The 1,184-nt window shown below is 36.9% G+C and overlaps 1 protein-coding gene across 1 annotated transcript in view; it reads left to right on the top strand.

Annotated features, from left to right (window-relative positions):
• Positions 1-306: 306 nt before the first annotated feature.
• LOC106873358 (uridine-cytidine kinase 2) overlaps positions 307-1,184 on the top strand; it is a 63,521-nt gene continuing 62,643 nt past the window's right edge. The window contains exon 1 of the mRNA XM_014920687.2: positions 307-496. Coding sequence (XP_014776173.1) covers positions 389-496 — 108 coding nt within the window. The 5' untranslated portion in view covers positions 307-388. The remainder of the gene's footprint in view (positions 497-1,184) is intronic.

Here is a 1,184-nt window from a genome sequence, read left to right as displayed (position 1 = left end):
TAAGTGGTGATTCAGTTCGGAGAAGGGTTCAATATGCTTAATTACTATTTAAAGTGAAAACTAAACAAACCGGATTTTTTATCTTTAGTCACAATGTGCCCACAACGAAAGCGATAACACCGCTTTCTCTTTCTTCTTCACTTTCAGATAAATTGAAAGTGCCAGATACGTTGGATTTACTCTCCTCGCGGCGACTGAACTTATTGAATTTTCCTGTATCCATATAAGAATAAAATATTATCAGCCCCCAAGGTGAAAGCAACCCGCAAAAGTAAGTTATGGGGACAGCACTTTGTGACAAAGATAGATAGAGTTATCTACCTTGAAACGAGCAGAGAACACGTCGCGGTAAAAAAAAAAAAAAAGAAAAGAATATACGACGAGCACCATGGCTTCCAGAGCAGAAACGGGCAACGATCAGAACACATACGGCCTTATGACGCGACCAAGTAAACCCTTTATGATTGGTATTGCTGGAGGTACAGCCTCGGGAAAGGTAATATTCGAGAAGTCAACTGAATTTGTATCGTTACGTTTGACAAGTAGACAAGCACATTTATAATAATTTCGGTGATGGACTCCACTCTTTTATATCCATTTCTACCTTTTATGTCGATAATATGTCTCAGCGAAACAAGTAAACATCTGGTTTTGTTTCGATCTACACACGCACTTACCTATATATATACAAAACGATTTTATATTTGTAACGCACTACGGATAACGCCACAACTTTACTTCGCTTACATCCCTTACATGTCCATGGTTTTTTGTCTATGTCGTCGCAGTTTAGACTCAGGTCAAACCTGATCCAGTAAGTAAATCGATGATCGAAGACATTCCGGTCTAGAATACATTGTTGATTTTTGTTGTTGTTGTTGTATCTTGGAGTAAAATGTATAATATACTTGTCCCATACACTCTTAAAAAACAACAACAGCAACAACAATAACACTAATGTGATTGTCGGACCATTTGGTTGCTATTTCTAACAGATCAAAGGACCATATAGGAGAGCTTTATTTAGCTTGAATGTAGTAACTTTGCTTATTTTGCAAAGAGGTGGTAATATCTCAGTGCAGTTGGTGTAGTGAACATGTAAATATACTACTATAATATATATGTGTGTGTGTTGTTTACTATCACACAGCGCAAGCAAGTATACATACATACATACATACATA

This window comes from Octopus bimaculoides, chromosome 1 (assembly GCF_001194135.2).
Source record: "Octopus bimaculoides isolate UCB-OBI-ISO-001 chromosome 1, ASM119413v2, whole genome shotgun sequence".
NCBI lineage: Eukaryota > Metazoa > Mollusca > Cephalopoda > Octopoda > Octopodidae > Octopus > Octopus bimaculoides.
The sequence above is the reverse complement of the archived record's forward strand: the minus strand, read 5'-3'. Positions and strand labels throughout refer to the sequence as shown.